Here is a 23538-nt window from a genome sequence, read left to right on the forward strand (position 1 = left end):
TTTTTTTTCCTCTGTTTACCGAAACGCAGATTCCCGGTCGGAATATTATCGCTTTTTTATGAGATAAATTGCATAAAAATTTATTTTAAACAGCGGTTGACATGCTTCGAAGTACGGTAATGGAATATTTTGAATTTTTTTGTCACGAAATGCGCCATGCTCGTAACCCTGATTTACCATTTCGGATAGTTTCTTGAACGCACGAACAAAACGCCGCTGTTTGGATATAACGATGGATTATTTGGGACAAAACCAACATTTGTTATTGGAGTAGAAGTCCTGGGAGTGCATTCTGACGAAGAACATCAAAGGTAATCAAACTTTTGTAATAGTAAATCTGATTTTGGTGAAGGCTAAACTTGCTGGGTGTCTAAATAGCTAGCCCGTGATGGCTGGGCTATGTACTTAGAATATTGCAAAATGTGCTTTCATCAAAAATGACATATCGAGTGCATAGAGGAGTTCTGTATCTATAATTCTTAAAATAATTGTTATGCTTTTTGTGAACGTTTATTGTGAGTAATTTAGTAAATTGTTAGTAAATTCCCCGGAAGTTTGCGGGGGGTATGCTAGTTCTGAACGTCACATGCTAATGTAAAAAGCTGGTTTTTGATATAAATATGAACTTGATTGAACAAAACATGCATGTATTGTATAACATAATGTCCTAGGGTTGTCATCTGATGAAGATCATCAAAGGTTAGTGCTACATTTAGCTGTGGTTTGGGTTTATGTGACATTATATGCTAGCTTGAAAAATGGGTGTCTGATTATTTCTGGCTGGGTACTCTGCTGACATAATCTAATGTTTTGTTTTCGTTGTAAAGCCTTTTTGAAATCGGACAGTGTGGTTAGATAAAGGAGAGTCTTGTCTTTAAAATGGTGTAAAATAGTCATATGTTTGAGAAATTGAAGTAATAGCATTTCTAAGGTATTTGAATATCGCGCCACGGGATTAGACTGGCTGTTGCGTAGGTGGGACGATTTGGTGCCACCTACCCTAGAGAGGTTAACACAGTGTCCAAAGAAGGGCCATAAGTATACAGAATGATGTCGTCTGCGTAGAGGTGAATCAGAGAATCACCAGCAGCAAGAGCGACATCATTGATGTATACAGAGAAAAGAGTTGGCCCAGGAATTGAACCCTGTGGCACCCCCATAGAGACTGCCAGAGGTCCGGACAACAGGCCCTCCGATTTGCCACACTGAACTCTGTCTGAGAAGTAGTTGGTGAACCAGGCGAGGCAATCATTTGAGAAACCAAGGCTGTTGAGTCTGCGATAAGAATGCGGTGATTGACAGAGTCGAAAGCCTTCGCCAGGTCGATGAATACGGCTGCACAGTATTGTCTTTTATCAATGGCGGTTATGATATAGTTTAGGACCTTGAGCGTGGCTGAGGTGCACCCATGACAAGCTCGGAAACCAGATTGCATAGCGGAGAAGGTACAGTGGGATTCAAAATGGTCGGCAGGGTGGAATAAATATAGATCTGTAACAGGTTGGGTCTAGAGTGTCTCCCCCTTTGAAGAGGGGGATTACCGCGGCAGCTTTCTAATCTTTGGGGATCGAAGACAATACGAAAGAGAGGTTGAACAGGCCAGTAATAGGGGATGAACAACTGTGGCGGATAATATTAGAAAGAGAGGGTCCAGATTGTCTAGCCCAGCTGATTTGTAGGGGTCCAGATTTTGCAGCTCTTTCAGAACATCAGCTATCTGGATTTGGGTGAAGGAGAAAGAAGGAGGCTTGGGAAAGTTGCTGTGGGGAGTGGAGAGCTGTTGAAAAGGGTAGGGGTAGCCAGGTGGAAAGCATGACCAGCCGTAGAAAAATGCTTATTGAAATTCTCTATTATCGTAGATTTATCGGTGGTAACAGTGTTTCCTAGCCTCAGTGCAGTGGGCAGCTGGGAGGAGGTGCTCTTTTTTTCCATGGACATACAGGACGTGAGTTCGAGGCTGGGGCCGGCAGGTAAACAAAATGAGGTACCATGTTATTGAAACAGTCCAGGGGGCATCAGCTGTGTAGCTGAGTGATCATAGGGTCAAAAGAGCAGCAATAGGTGAGTCAGGGTACGGTTCGGTAGTCGCTACTACACTAGGCGAGCAGGGGACACAGCGTTCAGAAAAGCTAGTGGGCCGGGGCTAGTAGATGGTTCTTCGGCGATATCGTAACAGAATAGCCTGTTGAGACCACATCGGGCGATCATGTCGGCAGTCCAGTCGTGATGGATCGGCAGGGCTCCGTGTCGACAATAAAGGGTCCAAGCCAATTGGCAAAGGAGGTATTGTAGCCCTATAATTAGCTGGTATATGGGCCTAGCTTGAGTATGGCTGAAGCATGCATGAGAGCACCAGCTGTTCCGGAAGACTGTGTGATAATACTCTCGGTAGCCGATGTGAGCAAGATCTTGTAACAGGTCATCATTCACAAAGCTGCGGGGCCAGACGGATTACCAGGACGTGTACTCAAAGCATGCGCGGACCAACTGGCAAGTGACTTAACTGACATTTTCAACCTCTATCTGACCAAGTCTGTAATACCTATATGTTTCAAGCAGACCACCAAAGTCCTTGTGCCCAAGGAAGCGAAGGTAACCTCCTTAAATGATTACGGCACCGTAGCACTCACGTCGGTTGCCATGAAGTGCTTTGAAAGGCTGGTCATGGCTCACATCAACAGCATCATCCCGGATACCCCAGACCCACTCCAATTCTCATACCGCCCCAACAGATCCACAGATGACGCAATCTCAATCGCACTCCACACTGCCCTTTCCCACCTGGAGAAAAGAAAGACCTATGTGAGAATTATGTTCATTGACTACAGCTCAGTGTTCAACACCATAGTGCACTCAAAGCTCATCACTAAGCTAAGGACCCTGGGACTAAACACCTCCCTCTGCAACTGGATCCTGTACTTCCTGACGGGCCACCCCAGGTGGTAAGGGTAGGCAACAACACGTCTGCCACGCTGATCCCCAACACTGGGGCCCCTCACGGGTGCGTGCTTAGTCCCCTCCTGTACTCCCTGTTCACCCATGACTGTGTGGCCAAACACGACTCCAACACTATCATTAAATTTGCTGATGACACAACAGTGGTAGGCCTGATTACCGACAACGATGAGACAGCCTATAGGGAGGAGGTCAGAGACCCGGCAGTGTGTTGCCAGGATAACAACCTCTCCCTCAATGTGAGCAAGACAAAGGAGCTGATCGTGGACTACAGGAAAAGGCGGGCCAAACAGGCCCCCATTAACATCGATGGGGCTGTAGTGGAGCGTGTCGAGGGTTTCAAGTTCCTTGGTGTCCACATCACCAACGAACTATAATGGTCCAAACACATCAAGACAGTCATGAAGACAACACCTTTTCCCCCTCAGGAGACTGAAAAGATTTGGCATGGGGGATCAGATCCTCAAAAAGTTCTACAGATGCACCATCAAGAGCATCCTGAACGGTAGCTTCACCGCTGGCAACTGATCGGCATCTACAGAGGGTAGTGCGTACGGCCCAGTACATCACTGGGGCCAAGATTCCTGACATCCAGGACCTATATACTAGGTGGTGTAAGAGGAAACCCACAAAAATTGTCAGACAGTAGACTTTTCTCTCTGCTACCGCACGGCAAGCAGTACCGGAGCGCCAAGTCTAGGACCAAAAGGCCCCTAAACAGCTTCTACCCTCAAGCCATAAGACTGCTGAACAATTCATCAAATGGCCACCTGGACTATTTACATTGACCCACCCCCGCACATTGACTCAGAACCGGTACCCCCTGTATATAGCCTCGTTATTGTATTGTGTTACTTTTCAATTCTTTTTTACTTTAGTTTATTTGGTAAATATTTTCTTAACTCTTTCTTGAACTGCATTGTTGGTTAAAGAACTTTAATAAGGATCCGCCCATAAGGATCCGCCCCTTTTTATTCAATTTTCGTCTCTAAAATGGCACACCCAATTCTAACTGCCTGTAGCTCAGGCCCTGAAGCAAGGATATGCATATTCTTGGTACCATTTTAAAGGAAACACTTTGATGTTTGTGGAAATGTGAAAGGAATGTAGGAGAATATAACACAATAGATCTGGTAAAAGATAATACGAAGATAAAAACAACCGTTCTTTTGTATTTTTTTGTTCCATCATCTTTGAAATGCAAGAGAAAGGCCATAATGTATTATTCCAGCCCAGGTGCAATTTAGATTTTGGCCACTAGATGGCAGTAGCGTATGTGCAGCGTTTTAGACTGATCCAATGAACCATTGCATTTCTGCTCAAAATCTTGTATCAAGACTGCCCAAATGTGCCTAATTTGTTTATTTATAATGTTTCATGTTCAAAATGGTGCACTCTCCTCAAACAATAACATAGTATTCCTTCACTGTAATAGCTACTGTAAATTGGAAGGTGCAGTTAGATTAACAAGAATTTAAGCTTTCTGCCAATATCATATATGTCTATGTCCTGGGAAATGTTCTTGTGACTTACAACCTCATGCTAATCGCATTAGCCTGCGTTAGCTCAACCGTCCCGTGGAAGGGACACCTTTCCCGAAGAAGGGCTTGTAAGTACTACATCTGTTGTATTCGGCGCGTGACAAATAAAGTTTAATTTGATTTACCAGGAAGTCTAGTGGTTGCCAAGGTGTCAGCTCATGGAGATCCAATTCAAATAAAGACCTCTGTAACTCAATCAAAGACATGGTGAAACTAATCCACTGTGCAATGTAAAATGCACAGCATTATAAACACATAATTGATTGGAGAAATTGTTATTTTTACATTTGAAGCTCTGAGACAGCCCTAAAATAAACTGTGAATAATAACCACATCTCAAACTAAGCCTATTCCAATTATTGATTGAAATAATATGCTTGTTAGATATTATTTTGGTTGCATTCGTAATGACGTCTTTCACCAACCTCTTGCATATTGATGAATATGAATCCAACAAAATATTCTAATTCAGTCTTCTCACTCCAAAGTGTTGAAAGAAATGAAAGCCAATCTGATGGTCCACCATCTAATAACCTTTAACACTGACCAGACAGACTTGACTTTAATGCATTTAGTACTAGTAGACTTTAACCTTAATTCACAGGCTTGAGAAGATCTCCACCAGGTTGTTGCCTTTGATCCAGTCTGTTTCTTTCTTTAGTAAAGGTTCACGTAACAAGTCATTTTTTATGTGGTGGGGGATTTGGCCCCATGCACAATCCCCAACCTGGAGGGCCAGGGACTGCTTTGTCCGCCTACTACCCTTCGACCTGTCTGGCTTGGTTGGACCTGCCGGGGGTATACACCCTCTCTGGCAAGGAGACAGTCCAGGAGACTAATTACTAGCCTTAATTAGTAGTTATCCTTAATTAGTGCAATGGACAATCTCTCCCCAATTAGTACAAAGGACAATCTCTTCCCATTGTCAGCACGGTCAGTTAGAGCCAGTGTTGAGTGTGGTGTTGGGAAAGTTAGTCATGACCATTATAGAAAGGGTCTGTAAGGCTTGTGGGATATTTCTCTGCCTGCGTCTTCTAGGCATAGAGCCACAACTTTAGGGTCGCCAGGGCATAAATGAAGATATGCAGGAAACCGACAGTCGATGTTGGTTTTACTTGTATGTAGTACCATTTAGCAGATTTGAATTTACTTCACTGAAATGGTGTAAATTCACATTTACAGAAATGTTCATTCATTCATTATTATACTATAGTTTCTACACAAGTGAGCCTTATGGTTTGGCTGTTCCCCAGCAAATACTCTAGATAAATAATCAATGTTGTTTGGTCTATTATGTGGCTAATTGACAGCCAAGTTAGCATTCCCTCATGTACACTGCAACCTTAAAAGGCGACTTCCTGATTTGGCCTCGTTTTAGATTTGGTTCATTAAGAAATGCTAGCAGCCAAGACTGAATTCAAACACAAGTTGGTTCCGGTAGGTGGTTTGATGTGGGTGTCTCTTGTGTGTTCGCAGGTGAGGAGAGCTATCCAAATTATTTTGCCAATTAGCTTCAGCTAGCTGGTGTGCGACTATGGCAAAATTGGTTTGACTTTGGATAGCCTATCTCCGGGGCAAGTTACGGACCGTCAACAAATTACACAATGTAAATTAGACAATGTTTTCATGTTGCACACCTTTAGGTTTTCTCATTAAATGCTTTCAATATTTGTATATGAATTTCTACAATTTATAGTTGGTTTAAGGTTTTCAAGTCATTGAAATTTGGAGCACTTGGAATTTTTATATTGTCCCATGTAAATTGTGTAATTTAACGATGGTCCCTAACTAGCCCCATAGAGATATCCAAACTAAACCCAAATTTACCACACAGATTACGATTAGGTCACGTGCAGCTGAACTCTGAATTGATATTTACTTGTGTGCTGCCAGCTGTGTGCATGTGGGCAGAATTGAAACAAACCCAACCTTAATTTAACTCTTGTTTTGGACGAGACTGACTTCATGACCAAAATTATCCTATTTACACTTAGTAGTACATTTTGACACTAGAATAAATGTTTCGCAGTCATATCAATGCCACATAGGTTGTTTTCTAAATTAGAAATTCATTTTTTAGGGGCAGTTGCTCTTTAACCAGTCATCCAATAGATGTACTTACAGTGATTCACTTTCTATGTTGAAACTGTACTGCTTGTAAAAAATGATCTATGTAATTTGTGTTGGTTGACGGATGATGATTGAAATTGAGCAATATTGAAAAAAAGAAATAGGAAAAAGAGAAAGAAATTACAATACGTTGTAAAAAAAGAAACAGAGAAAAAAGAAACAGAGAAAGACAAATAGGTTGCCACAAAATAACGGTCTGTGCTCCCACCTGAGGTGTGACTCCAGCACGCGGTCCATATGTTTGTAGAAGGGTCGGGAGGTGAAGTAGCCGCTCCAGTAGTGGTCATCTCGGTCTGCGTAGGTGAAGAAGTCTCCGCTGACCACCGGTAAAGAGGGACCAGTGTGACCGGGGTCTATGGCCGATTTACGAAGAGCATTGAAGTAATCCGTGATGGTGCCGAACTGAGCCTAGAACAGAATACATCAGTTAGAATAGATAAACTTAAAATAGCTCTATCATTAATGCCGTAGGGTAGTTTACTCTTCTGCTTTATTGAGAGCAGTGTACAATTGCAATAGCTGGACACAAAAACAATATTTCAAGAAGGGTGGGAAGCCAACGAAACACACCATTTCACTATCGACCATGTCACGCCAATCATGTGTTGCATCAAAACCTTAAACCCCACAATCTTCCACTATTGCACACCTAATAAACCTGAAATAAATCTGGCCGCCTGAAAAGGAAATGAAAGACCAAACAGAACTTCCTGCATATTCACGCAACATTCCAGCTCCCAAAGTCAGACCTTGACGTGTAGTTCTGGATGAGAGTTCATGTAGTCAAAGAGCTTCTGGTAGTTCTGGAACTGCTGGTCCCACTCCAAGGCATCTGTGAAGCGGAAGTCGTCTCCTAGGGGGACCATCACCACCTTGGTTCGGAATAGCTTGGACTTCTTCCTGTACTGGTCCAGCAGCATCTGAACCCTAGGGATCATGGGAAAAAGAGTTCACTATACTACAACGAATTCACAGTTTTCATGACATATTAAGCTGTTATTGTGCTTCTACACCTGCATTGCTTGCTGTTTGGGGTTTTAGGCTGGGTTTCTGTACAGCACTTTGTGACATCAGCTGATGTAAGAAGGGCTTTATAAATACATTTGATTGATTGATTGATAATTGTCAATGAATTACCTGTGTGTGTTCGTACATTCACGTGTGTGATCAATTGTCTAGTCTTGGATTTGCTACTGTGTCAGAAAGTCCACTTATCATCAGAGACTATCTTGTGTTAGAAAAACAAAGGCCATCTGAAATTCCTATTACCACAAAATATTATCGTACAGTGGCTTCGATGTCTTATCTTATTCATGCAAAGTGTTTGACCCTTGTCCATAACATTATCAAACTGTGGAGAGAATGTGGACTGTCTGTCTACCCCATAAACCAGTGTTTCTAATACTTGTCTGTACCAGGGAGAGGAAAGCTATGGGACAGACCACAGATTAAGAAACACTTTACATAGAGGACCCAAAGCCTTTGTGACCAGCTTTGCTTTTGTCGTGTTTGAATGTCAAGTGTTGTTATTAACTGTGTGCCTCAAGCTAAAGACAATTTCCTGTTTCATGTAAATTCGATCGGACAATAAAGATTGGTTTCTTATAGGGACACAGTATATCACTCTCATTCCATTTCTATGTGATTGGTCACCTCTGTTGAACGTTTCCATCTGTGATTGGCTGAGGGGGGACCCTCCAGGGACAGCTGACCCGCCCACCAGGAAGTCTCTTGAAGTCAAACTGGCAGCAGATCTTGGGGTCGGGACCACACGTGTGGGGAACATCGTAACTGTAGAAGGGCATCATGTGACATAGAATGTCCGTGCTGGAGGCTGGGTCTGCACATAGACAGAATAGAACATGAAATAGAATAGAGAATTAGAATAGAACATAGAAATATAATAGAGTATTAGAATAGAACATGAAATAGAATAGAGAATTAGAATAGAACATAGAAATATAATAGAGTATTAGAATAGAACATGAAATAGAATAGAGTATTAGAATAGAACATAGAAAATATGTATTTTTTTCCTAACGGTACGTCTTGTGTGGTATTTGCATTTGACAGTACAAAGAATGCACAAACGTCCTTATGACAACATTTCAGAATGTGGACTGTAAACATATAGCTAGCATGCAATGTCTAAAAACAGTTTGAAAGAAAAACTGTTTACATTTCTATCTGAAAGAGACTGGCCGTGGTATGCACGCAGTATTCAAAAGTACTAACATTTATCCCTTATTAGAAATAACAACTAATGCCTGGTCGCTTGTACGATGATGATGATGATATAAAATTATATAAGATAACATTGGGTGATATAATCTGATCTGGCATTGAACCGATGACTAATTTGCTACGACCAAGCAGTAGCAGTGCGAGGGTAAAATCACTGGGGAAGCCCCCCCCCCCCCCAAATAAAAATGATGATGATGTTTGCTCTATAACCTGTTCATTCATATGCCTTGCCGATATATAGGCCTAAAAGCCGAGACAATAAGAAGACACAGTGGCATAATAAATTAAACCACACCTTTGTTTTATCATAAAACCGGATAGCAACCTCTGTCCAGTGAAGTCCACAAAGCATATTGCATGTAACAGACAGTTACGTGGTCAAGCAAGTTAATGTTTCCGACATTTTCGAACTACTAAAAAACTTTGAACCACAGAGAGTTACCGCAAGTCGCAAAAAAAACAAGAATTGCCTCCACTATTCCAGCACCATTTCAACATCAAATCACCTATGCTTAGTCCAATACAGTGACAACTAAAAGAGTCACCTATGCTTAGTCCAATCAACGTAAGCTAAATATAATGTGGCTCTCCATGGTTCTGATTTGTGTGGGTGTGTGTGTGTGCATACGCGTTTCTTGCAGGTAGAAAAACATGTTGACCTACTTTTAGAGAAACGCCAATGCCATTCTCCTCTCTTTCATGTTGACAAAACGGTCTATCACTCTGTCATATAGTAGACACTTCTTTTTTGTTGTCCTAGGCTACTTGGCTAAAATGCTTGCTCGCGAGCCTAACTTCCATTCATGGGTAACGTTAGCTAGTTAGCATTAACCTTCTACATCTAGCTACATATTGAACTTCCATCCTCTCAGGCCAGGGGCACAACAATGTATGAATTAATGGTTGGATTAGAATTGCCATTATAATCATTGGCCAGTACGAAGAATGAAGTAAAACCACAAGTCCAAATCCCTATGTCCATCCATGGCTAATTTAGGAAAGGGACAATTTTAGCTAACTAACAACAGAAAGGACAACAACATGAGATGAAACAATTCAAGTTTTTCTGTCAATAACATATGCTCTCAATGGGATTTGATAGGAGTGATTCCAAAATCCAAGCTGGCTTCCTTGTTTTGGTGTGCCAGGACCATTCACAGATGAGCTTTCTCAGTTTTCTCAACGCTGACTGGAAAAAATTTGATACTTTTTTTTTATCAAGGGAGGCCAAATGCTCGCTGGCTTCCTTTGCCTTCAATGCTACGGGCGGCAACAATGCCATACTCGTTTGGACTAGACATCCTCAGATAGATGGCATTCACGTAGAGAGACAGAGGGGCGCTGTTTCGCTCGCTCATATGCTTTCTCCTTGGAGATACTCTTGCGAATTGAAGGAAAATTATGAAACAGAGAGACGAAAGATAAATTATTTTATGTTTTTAAATGTTAATTGGTAAAAATTTGGGGGAAGGCTGGCTTCCCTTGGCATCTATGAATACACGCCACTGGGGCCAAGTGATTTTAAATCCTATTTGTCCTGCAGTGGAAGTGGCCTGCTTCCTGAGCTAGAGCACGCTGTCATCTCCCATATGGATCTGCCAGTGTGACATTGCACATTTCGAACCATGCACTCTATTATGCCACAGGATGTCTGTCTCTCAAAAGAATAACAGAGTGATGTTTCCAACCACTACATCAATGTTGGTTTTCCATGACATGTATTTGACCCCGCGTTTGTTATTGAGTAGAAGGAATATTGTCATGTGTACTCCCTCTCCGGCCTCTAGGTCACCAGGCTGCTCATTATGGGGCCCACCTGTCACCATCGTTACGCGCACCTGCGCGTCATCAGACTCACCTGGACTCCATCACCTCCTTGATTACCTGCCCTTTACATGTCACTCCCTTTGGTTCCTTCCCCAGGCGTTATTGTTTCTGTTTCCTGTCTGTGCGTTGTTCGTGTTTCTTGTTTTGTATATGTTGCATTTATTAAAACACTCACTCCCTGAACTTGCTTCCCGACTCTCAGCGCACATCGTTACACATACAGAGAAGGTGAGCAGCATACACATTATCTTTAGAAAGCTTAGTAATATACTGTATTCTACTGTTATTTGACCAGTACGTTACAGGTAAAACAACATTCTCAGACCGACCGACTGTTATGTGACTATTCATTCGACATTTCATTTCATTCAAGTCTTCAAAGCTAAAAACCACAATACTTTTTATCTCATGTATATAATGTAGATGCTCTTTAATTTGTATGTTTCAAAACATTGTCCAGAGACTAAGCTATATAATTAGGGAGTGTGTCCCCTGGCAGAATGGCACCACATAGCCAAACAAACTGTAATCTACTCAAATCAGATGGTATTTATCACGTGCCAAATACAACTGGTATAGACTTTACAGTGAAATGCTTGCTTACGAACCTTTCCCAGCGATGCAGAGTTTAAAAAATAAAACACTAACTAACAAAAATGAATAAAATAAAATACACAAGAATGAAGTTTTATACGGGTAGTACCAGTACCAGATCAATGTGCAGAGGTACGACGTACTTGAGGTAGATATGTACATGAAGGCAGGGTAAAGTGACTAGGCATCAGGCTAGATAATAATAAAAACAGAGTAGCAGCAGCAAATGAGTGTAAAAGTGTGTGTGTGTGTGTGTATGTGTGCATATGTATGTTTGTGTTGCGTCGGTATGCATGTGTGTGCATATGTATTATTTGAATATGTGAGGGATTTGCGTGGGAGAGACAGTGTAGTGTGTGTGTGTGTGTGTGTGTGTGTGTGTGTGTGTGTGTGTGTGTGTGTGTGTGTGTGTGTGTGTGTGGTGTGTGTGTGTGTGTGTGTGTGAGTGAGTGTGTATTTAAAGTCTAGTGAGTGTGCGTAGGGTCAGTGCAAGGTAGAGTCAGTGCAGATAGTTTGGGTACCATTGGGCTGTCCACAACACCCTTTGTAGCGCTTTGCGGTCAAGGGCGGTGCTATTGCCATACCAAGCGGTGATGCAGCCAGTTAAGATGCTCTCGATGGTGCAGCTGTCGAACTTTATGAGGATTTGAGGGCCCGTGCCAAATCTTTTCAGCCTCCCGAGGGGCATCAACAAGTATTCAATTCTAACATAAAACACTTCGATAAAAGTGAACCATAAGAACAGCGCACAAACTGATCTGCTCTTTCATCATTGTCTACTATTAAATAATCGTAACAGTATTTGGTCATTATCATGACGTAAATAAAAAAATTGTACAGACAGATGCTCTGGCATTGCAGACGATTTCAGCATCTGTCTACCCAGTGAGAATCATTAATGAGTACTGTATCATTTGGCTTAGGGGTTTGAGTAATCACCCGTTTTTGGACAGAGTGTCTGGGGGATGGTTGGTTCCAGCATGGCTGCATGGACCCACTAACTAACAACGCACGTTCTGTTACCAACTGATCCCTGTCACAAGCGCGCGCAGGCACACACAGACACACAAAGCAGATGGTTCACGGCAAATGTGAAACCCCTTATGTTGGTCATGAGGATGTGGTCTACAGTGTTTTTATCAATCAGCATGCTCATCATCAGACCTGGGTTCAAACAGTACTTATCTTCTTACAAATGCTTCAGCTGCACTCAATTGAGCTTGCCTGGTGCAATGGAACCAACGTAATTGTTTCAAAAGTGAAAACCCTGCCCATCTGGCACTCCGTTCAAGCTCAATCAAACACAAATTGAAAGAAATCAAATACTTTTTGAACCGAGGTCCGTTCATCGCATGAAATGCCAGCCAGACATATTTAAGCCAGGCCTCAGTCCATACAAGGAGACAATCCCCTATACCACAGATGCTATAAGATGACGCCAAGCAAAATCGGAGCCTTGAGAGACGAGCATGCTCTTGCATGTGATACGCATGCAATTATCTGTGGACATTGTAAATCCCTCTGCGGTGGTCTGAGCGAGTCAATACCGTCCACAGCAGATGCTACTGTCGCCTAACCTAGCGCTTTTAGTTACACAAGCTGACTGTCCAGAGTTCAACACTGGGCATCAAACCATCCACAGCATCTGCCACAGAAAATATGTAAAGGAATTGGAAGTAGCTGGAAGCATGCGTTTTCTACTGAGTATGAAGTAGTCACTCTGGGGTCATGTTCTTTTGTTTCTGCCTATAGAATTTAAACTAGGACTTTGAATATGCTAAATGCTAAATTCAATAGGTAAGATAGCGCCTGAAACACCGAACGACTGAAAATAGAGGCATGAGGAGCAGCTCTCCGGGCAGATATCTGAAAGAGGCACTGGATGTTTATTTGAGGGCCTTAGCGCCCCGCCTAGAAAACAATCTAGCTAGGGGAAACACTGGCTCTGGGAAAGCACCCTGAGAGAGCCACAGGGGTACAGTCGGTCTGCATACTTGCCCCAGTTCTGTCTCCAGAAGAACTCCAGGGTCTTTTGACTGGCAAAATGTTTCTTGACGGAGTAGTGCACCCTCTGGATGAGCATGTTGGCCAGGCCAGCCTGTTTCAGCAGGTACGCCTGGGTAGGGGAGTGGCCAAACGGGTCCACAGCCCAGCCCGTCTGGGGTTTCACGCCTAACAGGGAAGACCAGAGGGAAGATTCAGGTTCATGCAACAACCCTCCTCAAAATGTTGAGGAAAATTATAAACAATAGAAAACAATGAAACATCACCTAAAAATCCTTGTAATAAACATCTGTTACACAGGTCATCCCATTAAATCAACCAGTTTTCATTTGTCATCCTCCCTTAATTTTTAAGTCACCAGCTGCCACTAGGTTATGTGTTCATGTATAAACAGTAAAAATCTCTGATGGTTAAAATATGCCAATCATTTTGTGTCAATCATGCAAAATAACAAATTTGTTGAACAAATGCACTGAGAGCACAAAACATTAGGAGAGTGTTAATTGAAGACAAATCACTAGCAAGTAGCTTTCATTTGTGACTGGATGCATGTGTTAACACACCTCTCTCTCCAGCACAGGAAAACAAACAGCTTCACAGTGAGTGGACAAAATAATATGAACACCTGCTCTTTCCATGGCATAGCCTAACCAGGTGAAAGCTATGATCCCTTATCGATGTCACTTGTTAAATCCACTTCAATCCGTGTAGATGAAGGGGGTGGAGACAGGTTAAATACAGATTTTTAAGCCTCAAAACAATCGTATGCGTGCCATTCAGAGGGTGAATGGGCAAGACAAAATATTTAAGTGTCTTTGAACGAGGTTTGGTAGTAGGTGCCAGGCGCACCGGTTTGTGTCAAGAACTGCAACGCTGCTGGGTTTTTCACGCTCAACAGTTTCCAGTGTGCATCAAGAATGGTCCACCACCCAAAGGACATCCAGCCAAATTGACACAACTGTGGGAAGTGTTGGAGTCAACATGGGCCAGCATCCCTGTGGAATGCTTTCGACACCTTGTAGAGTCCCATCCCCCTGAAGAATTGAGGCTGTTCTGAGGGCAAAAGGGGGTGCAACTCAATATTAGGAAGGTGTTCTTAATGTTTTGTACACTCAGTGTATGTTGTGCCTGCCAACAACACTTATTTTTTACGATCTCTTTCCAGATAACAAACGCCTGATATATTATGTACTCACCCAAATTTCTCTCCAACCATTGGTGCCCCTCCAATAGCTGGTCAATTAATGCAAAGTAGTGTGAGTTGGCTTCATCAGGCATCACCCAGCCTCCAGTTGTAATCTCCAACTGGCCTCGCTCAACCAGACTAAACAACACAGAGCAAAAGGATCAGGATTTCAGATTGTCAACTCAGTCAATTACCGTCTCATAGCTCAAAGCCAAAATAAAAACAAACAAATCGTGAAGCGATCCAAAAACCCTGCAGCTTCATGAATTTGAGCTTATTTTTCTGTTCAACAGACAGGTATAATGTTTATTACTTGTTAAAAAAAAAACACTGGATTAAAAAGAGATGCTTTCGGTCACAAACATTATGACATGGATAATACGACATTCTGAGGGTGTCAAACATGCATCTTAGTTGCAGGAGAAGTCAAGGCCTTACTTATTGCAATAATCAGATCTATCTTTTCCTCTGTTGCTGTTTAATTATCTTACTCCTATGTCCTAAGAGTGTAATCAACTACTTTAGTAGATACTCCCCTCTCTTATTAGAAACCTCTTGCATTGATTTTGAGTCAGCATCGTTCCTCTGTTCGCAGAGCACATTTCAATTGCAGACTTCTTTAACGTGTCCCTGGCAAGTCCCTGTAATAAGAGCATGGAGCAGCAAAACAAAGTACGACGACTCAGCCCTTTTCGGAATAGAAATAGCTCTTTATTTTCTCTCCTTGGAAACCGGATTTTCCTCTGGGATCATTCAATCACCAGTGGGTTTCTTTTTGTTCTATTGTTCTATGATTGGACAGGTGGGAGCGGGGTGTAGTGTAGGTCTGTCCTGGTGTTGAAGAGTTGTAGTGAGGAAAGCAGATGCCATCTTCACTGAGCGGATAGCAACACTGCATTCTAACGAGGACGGATGGATGTGGCTGTCCTACAAAACCCGAAACGTGCTGCTCAAAAACAAGTTCCTCTCAAATCCTAAAGGTGTGTTCCCGAAGAAATAATGAGGTTGTTTGTTTGAATTTCATGAGCGATAGTTCTCCGTGTACTGTAACAGACAACATTTTATCATTAAGCGCCAGACCTTGAATTTGCTGACATCAAATGAAAACCTGCAAAGAAAATAAGTTATTAAATGAGCAACACCACCCTTCAAAAAAAGAGCAAACACGGAATATTCTAAAAAAAAAAGAAAAAAGGGATGGATCTGGTTCGCTTTGAACTCCCTGCGCATCAAATCAATAGTGAATAAATATTAGTGTTGGATTTTTCATCTTCCTCCATCCTTCACCTTCAGGCTGTTTTCGCTTGTGCTCCTAATTGGAATTCTAACCTGCAGCTGAAATGTTTATTGCATTTCATACACCGTTTTGTAATCTCCCAAGGCTTCGTGCTGAAACCTACCCGCCAGTAGCTCGTCGTGAGCATGGCCAATGCACACAGCATTTTGTGATACCCTCTTTGCTTTTAGGGCTGTTTTCTGAAGCGGAAAACCCTCTCCCCGTCACTCCCTCCATGTCGTTCGCAGAGAACCCCCTGACTCCTGTTACATCCTCAAGGGGACATTGTCAACAGCAAAGAGACTGAGGCAGAGAGAGAGAGAGAGAGAGAGAGTATGTGTGAGCCCATGTGCCTCTCACAAGCACAATTGATTTTATGACCTCACGACCATTTGGAGTCAGTTTGGCTTGTTAAGGCAATTCAAACCAATGAACTCCTGCTACCAGGTAGAGTAAAGAATAAGTTGTACTGTAAACTGGGATGCGGCCATTGTTTTACCTGTACATACTGTATAGTGACAATCTCAGGCTGTGATGTTGTTGAGTTCATTTATCTACAACTTCTTCACTTCTAATGTCATTGCATTTTTAATAAACCCTATAAAACCGCTAGCCCTAAGCAAGGTATAACCTTGCTTTAATTAAAATGGGAATAACAGAGGAGCATCGGAATGTTATTGCAAATCCACTAAGGAATTAGCTTCCATGTTTACAGCAGCCAAGCTAAATCAAGAATACACTAACAGAATCCATAAGTGATTTGCAGTGGTGTACAGTACTTAAGTAAAAATACTTGAAAGTACTAATTAAGTTGTTTTATTCCTGTACTTTACTTTACTATTCATATTTTTGAAAACTTTTACTTTTACTTCACTACATTCCGAAAGAAAAGTATGTACTTTTTACTCCATACATTTTCCATGACACCCAAAATAACTTGTTACATTTTGAATGCTTAGCAGGACAGGAACATGGTCTAATTCACACACTTATCAAGAGAACATTCCTGGACGTCCCTACTGCGTCTGATCTGGCGGACTCACTAAACACACATGCTTTGTTTGTAAATTATGTCTGATTGTTGGAGCGTGCCCCTGGCTATCCATAAAGAAAAAATAAAATGATGCCGTCTAGTTTGCTTTATATAAGGAATTTTTACTTTTGATACTTAAGTATATTTAAATACTTTTAGACTTTTACTCAAGTAGGATTTTACTGGGCGATTTTCACTTTTACTTGACAAATGTTCTATTAAGGTATGTTTACTTTTACTCAAGTATGACAATTGGGTACTTCTTTCACCACTGGTGATTTGCTGCTCATAGTGATTTCAGTCTCAACTTGAAGCTAGAATGACACAGACAGAACTCCTACCTCTTGACAGCGTCTCTCTTCTGGCCGTCGATGCTGTCCCACCACTTGGCGAAGTAGGAGATCTCGGACCAGATCATTTTCCTGCGGCTGTCCTCGTGGAGTTTCACCACCATGTTGTTCAAGATGTGCTGGGTCTGGTCCCGGTAGTAGTCATCAAACGTCTTCAGCCATCCTGAAAATGAACAAATGGACAACTATGACAAAGTGGTTGAGCATACATTACGACTATAGAGTGGTGTGTAAGGAATAATCTACTTATGTTCAGTTCTATATATAATGCTATGTGGTCTATCTGTCTGCCATAGATTAAATAAACGGATTCAATAAAGCCATCATCATCATCATCATCATCATGTGAATGAGCAGAACATGTGGTTCAATCAATTTGCCACATCCATTGATTTCCCAACATGTTATCATATTTCCAATGAAAATCAATGCATTCAACAAAAAAAGTCTGAACATTGCATTGTTCTTTCCAATGCAAGACAAAATAGGATAAATCATCCAGTGAACGGCAAACAGGCCTGAGTGCTTTTAATCTATGCAAGGGTGTGAGAATAGTCATGAGCTACTGTATACAGCTGTAAGGGAAAGACCACCCCAGTTAAACCAGAAAGCCAGCTCGGGTTACTAAAGAGTTAACCAATCTCAGGAACAAAGAATAGACTGGACCTGGCTGTTACTGAGCTGCAGATGCTGCTACTGAGCATACACACGACGTGACAAGCGCCCGGAACTACCAGCACTCTTACTGCCTGCACTGACGCCGTAGTCTCTAGAATGCTTGTGAGGGACTACGCCTTCACACTGCAATACATAGTTCAAATGCTCTGTTTCTGTGGAAAATGTAACAGTGAGGAAATGTATAGAAAACAGGCTTGTTATATGTCTGATCAATTGTTTTCTTTTTCTGATCAATGTGTGGTATATGGCCAATATACCACGCTAAAGGCTGTTCTTAGGAACGACACACCGCGGAGTGCCTGGATACAGCCCTTCGCCGTGGTATATTGGCCATATACCAAACTCCTGAGGTGCCTTATTGCTATTATAAACTAGTTACCAATGTAATTAGAGCAGTAAAAATAAATGTTTTGTCATACCAGTGGTATATGATCTGATATACAACGACTGTCAGAATTCAGGGTTCGAACCACCCAGTTTATAATGTGGTATAATGTAGTCTTTAGGTTGTATACTCTGTTATAATGCTTGTCTTTAGGTTGTATACTCTGTTATAATGCTTGTCTTTAGGTTGTATACTCTGTTATAATGCTTGTCTTTAGGTTGTATACTACGTTATAATGCTTGTCTTTACGTTGTATACTGTGGTATAATGCTTGTCTTTACATTGTATACTGTGGTATAATGCTTGTCTTTACATTGTATACTGTGGTATAATGCTTGTCTTTACATTGTATACTGTGGTATAATGCTTGTCTTTACATTGTATACTGTGGTATAATGCTTGTCTTTACATTGTATACTGTGGTATAATGCTTGTCTTTACATTGTATACTGTGGTATAATGCTTGTCTTTACATTGTATACTGTGGTATAATGCTTGTCTTTACGTTGTATACTGTGGTATAATGCTTGCTCCCTTGGCAGACCATGAAACACAATTAACCTAGGAATATGAATCCTGACTGCTGTGGAGCTGCCTACGCCTTGCTTCCTGTCTACACGAGGTGTGACTGTATTAAGTAGAGAAAACAAAGCGTTGAAGAAGTCACAGAGGAAAGTCCAGTGTTTCTAGGTTAGCTTCTAAGGGACAATATACTCCAAAATGAAATGTGAGCAGATGTTTTTAAACCTCAACGGTAGTCTTACGTCAAGATAATTCCATGTCCCACGCCATCGACTGTGAAGAACCACAACTTGATTTTGGAGTGTGGTGTCCCTTTAATGCTCTCTGAAGTAGTGCACCGCTTACCAGGATCATTGTGTGAGTGGGGCACAACAAAGACTTGTAGTGGCTCGCTGTCCCATTCATTCTCCTGGTAGGTGATATCAAATCCTTGTTTCCACACTCCCCCGTCAGGATTGTCAAAGGTCAGAAGATCATAAACATCCAGCAACTGAAAAAGACACAAAAAGCAAACACTCCAAACCCTGTTTCTGTTTCTCCCTGAGACAAATAGTGGGATATTCTTTGAAGTAAACTACTACCATACACTGAAGTATATTTCACCTGTTTATTGTCAACAATGTATTATTAGTAGTATTGAAAGTATTGAACAATACGGCCACAAATAGTCTGTGACACTGGTTTGCAGCAAAGCGTCACTTTATCAGGCAATGTTGCCTACTCTAGAATGTGTTTAAGGAAGTTTAATGTACTTGGTTCAGTTTCAGTTTGGTGTTCACGTTATGTCAAAGTAGCAGTCAAATGAAGTGCCCTAAATCCACCAGTGAAAAGAAAGAAAACGAAGAAAACAATGCCTCTGTTCCTGGAAATCGGTGTATGATAACATTCACATCTGTGATATCAGCAGGTCAGAAGAATGCAAATGAGAGATGGAACTTCTAATGCAACAGAGGCTGCTTGGGGTTTCTCTGGGACTCGCGCCAACTTAAATATCTGGCTTTGTTTTACGGCCAAATAAAATAATGGAGTAATTGGAATGTGATACCGAGAGGACAAGATGATAAAATGGGTTATCTGTCATGGGTTTATATGTACAGTATGGAATTGTACAAGAACCCTTACTAAAGCCATGGTTTTAATAACAGGAACATGAAACGCAGAAAATAGCATGTTATCATGATTGGTGTCAAGAAGAAACATGATGACACAGTGCATTCGGAAAGTATTCAGACCCCTTGACTTTTTCCACATTTTGTTACGTTACAGCCTGATTCTAGAAATATATATTTTTTAAATAATCCTCAACAATCTACACACAATACCCCATAAAGACAAAAGTGGAAACAGGTTTGTAGACATTTTTGCACATTTAATAAAAATGAAAAACAGAAATACGTTATTTATATAAGTTTTCAGACCCTTTGCTATGAGACTCGAAATTGAGCTCAGGTGCATCCTGTTTCCATTGACCATCCTTGAAATGTTTCTACAACTTCATTGCAGTTTACCTGTGGTAAATGTAATTGATTGGACATGATTTGGAAAGAAACACACCTGTCTATATAAGGTCCCACAATTGACAGTGCATATCAGAGCAAAAACCAAGCCATAATGTCGAAGGAAATTTCCGTAGAGCTCAGAGACAGGATTGTGTTGAGGCACAGATCTGGGGAATGGTACCAAAACATTTCTGCAGCATTGAAGGTCCCCAAGAACACAGTGGCCTCTACTACCAAGACTCTTCCTAGAGCTGTCCGCCTGGCCAAACTTCGAAATCGGGGGAGAAGGGCCTTGGTCAGGGAGGTGACCTAGAACCCGATGGTCACTCTGACAGATCTCTGGAGAGACCTTAAAAAATCTGTGCAGCAATGCTCCCCATTCAACCTGACAGAGCTTTAGAGGATCTACAGAGAAGAATGGGAGAAAATCCCCAACTACAAGTGTGCCAAGATTGTATCGTCATACCCAAGAAGACTCGAGGCTGTAATCGCTGCCAATGGTGCTTCAACAAAGTACTGAGTATAGGGTCTGAATACTTAGAATTGAAGCCAGAGGTTTACATACACCTTAGCCAAATACATTTAAACTCAGTTTTTCACAATTCCTGACATTTAAGCCTTGTAAAAATCCCCTGTCTTAGGTCAGTTAGTATCACCACTTTATTTTAAGAATGTGAAATGTCAGAATAATAGTAGAGAGAATGATTTATTTCAGCTTTTATTTCTTTCATCACATTCCCAGTGGGTCAGAAGTTTACATACACTCAATTAGTATTTGGTAGCATTGCCTTTAAATCGTTTAACTTGGGTCAAGCGTTTTGGGTAGCCTTCCACAAGCTTCCCACAATAAGTTGGGTGAGTTTTGGCCCATTCCTCCTGACAGAGCTGGTGTAACTGAGTCAGGTTTGTAGGCCTCCTTGCTCGAAAACGATTTTTCAGTTCTGCCCACAACTTTTCTATAAGATTGAGGTCAGGGCTTTGTGATGGCCACTCCAATACCTTGACTTTGTTGTCTTTAAGCCATTTTGCCACAACTTTGGAAGTATGCTTGGGGTCATTGTCCATTTGGAAGACCCATTTGCTATCAAGCTTCCTGACTGACTGATGTTTCCTGACTGATGTCTTGAGATGTTGCTTCAATATATCCACATAATTTTCCTACCTCATGATGTCATCTATTTTGTGAAGTGCAACAGTCCCTCCTGCAGCAAAGCACCCTCAGAACATGATGCTGCCACCCCCATGCTTCACAGTTGGGATGGTGTTATTCGGCTAGCAAGCCTCCCCCTTTTTCCTCCAAACATAACAATGGTCATTATGGTCAAACAGTTCTAATATTGTTTCATCAGACCAGAGGACATTTCTCCAAAAAGTACAATCTTTGTCCTCATGTGCAGTTGCAAACCGTAGTCTGGCTTTTTTATGGCGGTTTTGGAGCAGTGGCTTCTTCCTTGTTGAGCGGCCTTTCAGGTTATGTCGATATAGGACTCGTTTTACTGTGGATATAGATACTTTTGTACCTGTTCCTCCAGCATCTTCATAAGGTCCTTTGCTGTTGTTCTGGGATTGATTTGCACTTTTTGCACCAAAGTAGGTTCATCCCTAGGAGACAGAACGTGTCTCCTTCCTGAGCTATATGATGGCTGCATGGTCCCATGGTGTTTTTACTTGCGTACTATTGTTTGTACAGATGAACGTTGTACCTTCAGGCGTTTGGAAATTGCTCCCAAGGATGAACCAGACTTGTGGAGGTCTACCATTTATCATTTTTTCTGAGGTATTGACTGATTTCTTATGATTTTCCAATGATGTCAAGCAAAGAGGCACTGAGTTTGAAGGTAGGACTTGAAATACATCCACAGGTACGAGGTGTACCAATTGACTCAAATTATGTCAATTAGCCTATCAGAAGCTTCTAAAGCCATGACATCATTTTCTGGAATTTTCCAAGCAGTTTAAAGGCACAGTCAACTTAGTGTATGTAAACTTCTGACCCATTGAAATTGTGATAGAATTAATTATAAGTGAAATAATCTGTCTGTAAACAATTGTTGGAAAAATTACTTGTGTCATGCAGAAAGTAGATGTCCTAACCGACTTGCCAAAACTATAGTTTGTTAACAAGAAATTTGTGGAGTGGTTGAAAAACAAGTTTTAATGACTCCAACCTAAGTGTATGTAAATGTGATATTTCCGTTTTAATTCTTAATAAATGTGCAAAAATGTCTAAAAACCTGTTTTTGCTTTGTCATTATGGGGTATTGTGTGTAGATGGATGAGGGGGGAAAATAACTATGTAATACATTTTAGAACAAGGTTGTAACGTAACAAAATGTGGAAAAAGTCAAGAGGTCTGAATACTTTCCGAATGCTCCTTCTCTGGTTCAGGCTGTTGAAGAGCTCCAGACTGCTTTTCAGTCACTGCAGGCCTCCCTTTATGGTCTCAAACTGGTCTTGAATATACAAAAAAATAAATTCATGACCTTTACCAGAGCTAGAACGTTAGCATTGTCACATCTGGTGGCTTATCCATTGAAAAAGTGTCATCCTACAAATACCTAGGTATTTGGTTGGATGACAAGTTGTCCTTTAAAGTTCATGTGGATAATCTTGTGACAAAGCTTAAACTGAAATTGTTTTTTTTATTTTCGTAATAAGACTTGCTTCCTGCTTATGGCTAGAAAGAAGCTTGTTCAGGCCACTTTTCTCTCTGTAATTGATTATGGTGACTTGTTGTTTATGCATGCAACCTCCAGCGATCGGTAAGCTGCTCAGACAGCTGATGCTTAAAGTTAGTGAGGGAGATATGAGTCTCCAACTTCAGTGATTTTTGCAATTCGTTCCAGTCATTGGCAGCAGAGAACTGGAAGGAAAGGCGGCCAAAGGGGGTGTTGGCTTTGGGGATGACCAATGAAATATACCTGCTGGAGCGCGTGCTACGGGTGTGTGTTGCTCTGGTGACCAGTGAGCTGAGATAAGGCGGAGCTTTACCTAGCAAAGACTTATAGATGACCTGGAGCCAGTGGGTTTGGCGACGAATATGTAGCGAGGACCAGCCAACGAGAGCATACAGGTCGCAGTGGTGGGTAGTATATGGGGCTTTGGTGACAAAATGGATGGCACTGTGATAGACTGCATCCAATTTTCTGAGTAGAGTATTGGAGGCTATTTTGTAAATGACATCGCCGAAGTCAAGGATCGGTAGGATAGTCAGTTTTACAAGGGTATGTTTGGCAGCATGAGTTAAGGAGGCTTTGTTGCAAAATAGGAAGCTGATTCTAGATTTAACTTTGGATTGGAGATGCTTAATGTGA

The 23538-nt window shown here is 41.6% G+C and overlaps 1 protein-coding gene across 2 annotated transcripts in view; it reads right to left on the reverse strand.

Moving 5' to 3' along the window:
* Positions 1–23538, reverse strand: part of man2a1 (mannosidase, alpha, class 2A, member 1) — a 63032-nt gene that overhangs the window by 34357 nt on the left and 5137 nt on the right. For both annotated transcript variants that reach the window (XM_014126665.3, XM_014126673.3), the window contains exons 3-9: positions 19071–19215; positions 17132–17303; positions 14492–14619; positions 13290–13463; positions 8280–8466; positions 7376–7553; positions 6835–7034 (exon numbers count right to left, since the gene is read on the reverse strand). In XM_014126665.3, the coding sequence (XP_013982140.1) occupies positions 6835–7034; positions 7376–7553; positions 8280–8466; positions 13290–13463; positions 14492–14619; positions 17132–17303; positions 19071–19215 (1184 nt within the window). The remainder of the gene's footprint in view (positions 1–6834; positions 7035–7375; positions 7554–8279; positions 8467–13289; positions 13464–14491; positions 14620–17131; positions 17304–19070; positions 19216–23538) is intronic.

The sequence above is a fragment of the Salmo salar genome, chromosome 01 (genome assembly GCF_965601325.2).
Source record: "Salmo salar chromosome 01, fSalSal1, whole genome shotgun sequence".
NCBI classification, from domain to species: Eukaryota; Metazoa; Chordata; class Actinopteri; order Salmoniformes; family Salmonidae; genus Salmo; species Salmo salar.